The sequence below is a fragment of the Camelina sativa genome, chromosome 3, assembly GCF_000633955.1.
Source record: "Camelina sativa cultivar DH55 chromosome 3, Cs, whole genome shotgun sequence".
Classification (NCBI taxonomy): Eukaryota; Viridiplantae; Streptophyta; class Magnoliopsida; order Brassicales; family Brassicaceae; genus Camelina; species Camelina sativa.
The window spans coordinates 12,554,049-12,555,180 of record NC_025687.1 but is presented as its reverse complement, the minus strand read 5'-3'; the positions used below and the strand labels follow the sequence as shown (position 1 = coordinate 12,555,180).

Below are 1,132 nucleotides of genomic sequence, written 5' to 3'. Positions count from 1 at the left end.
ATAGGCTTACAACAAAAGACAAACAACTTGTATCTGTCTGATTCACGAGTAAGATCAGACCAATCATATTTCAATCAAATCAAAGCACTCATCACAGCAGAACAAATTACACAAGATTCGTTGGTATAACAGTATATTCTCAAATAGTCATGATCCAATCTCTATACCCAGAAAAGTTGATTGGGCACAAACATATCAGATAAATCAAGAAAGGAGAAAAACAGAGCTCCAGGGGGGGAAAGAAACGAAGAAGTACCTGAGAGATAAGCCGAGAGAGCAAAAGCTGATCGTCGTCGTCTTCGATAAATGAGTCACCAGAAGCTTCTCTCTTCCTCTTCTCATCAAGAAGCTTCTCGATGGCTTTGCTCAGATTCTCCACATCGTCACTCGACTCCATTTTACAAACCCTTCTTGTACTCTAACCTCTCCGCCGCTCTCTCGCCTATCTCCAACAAAGACGATGTTTGTTTGTTGCTTACAGTTCTCTCTATTTTATTTTTCGGTAGAGAGTCTCATTTGTTTTGGGACCCTTTTGTTTTGTATTGATGACAACGTAAATCAAGGACACGTGACATCTATTGACGGCACGGCACCTCCACTACCAAAGAAATAGAGATATATTGTGATGCGCAATAGCGTACTACATTTAAATATACTATTCAACATGTAAATAATGTACTAGTATTAGTATTAGTATTAGTTTGTAGTTCAGATTCTTTCTGTATCGGAATTCACACACACGCGCACGCACACACACAGAAATAATAAGATTTTACAATAACAGAGAGGTTAATAGAGAAAGAATGAAAGGACAACCTGCTGCTGCTACTCAACTCGTAACTTGAAACGCTTTCTGTTTCCCATAAACGTCTGCCAAAAGAGTATTACTCTTCCTGCTTTTCTTTATCGATTTGAATACTCTGCCCATAAGTAGAGAACCAAAACCAATCATCTAGCTTCAAGGGCTATAACTGGAACACCTAAAAGAGATCAAGAGAATAAGCAAAAAAAAAGAACAACAAGTAATCTATCGAGGACAGAAGCAGAAATGGATGATAGAACAAGATTTATAGGAGATCACAAACATATACAGGACTGTCTCATAAACAAGCAAAAAAAAAAAAAAAAAAAA

The 1,132-nt window shown here is 37.5% G+C and overlaps 1 protein-coding gene across 1 annotated transcript in view; it reads right to left on the bottom strand.

Moving 5' to 3' along the window:
- Positions 1–591, bottom strand: part of LOC104776778 — a 1,597-nt gene extending 1,006 nt beyond the window's left edge. Inside the window, exon 1 of the mRNA XM_010500902.2 lies at positions 257–591. Within this exon, the coding sequence (XP_010499204.1) occupies positions 257–397 (141 nt within the window). The 5' untranslated portion in view covers positions 398–591. The remainder of the gene's footprint in view (positions 1–256) is intronic.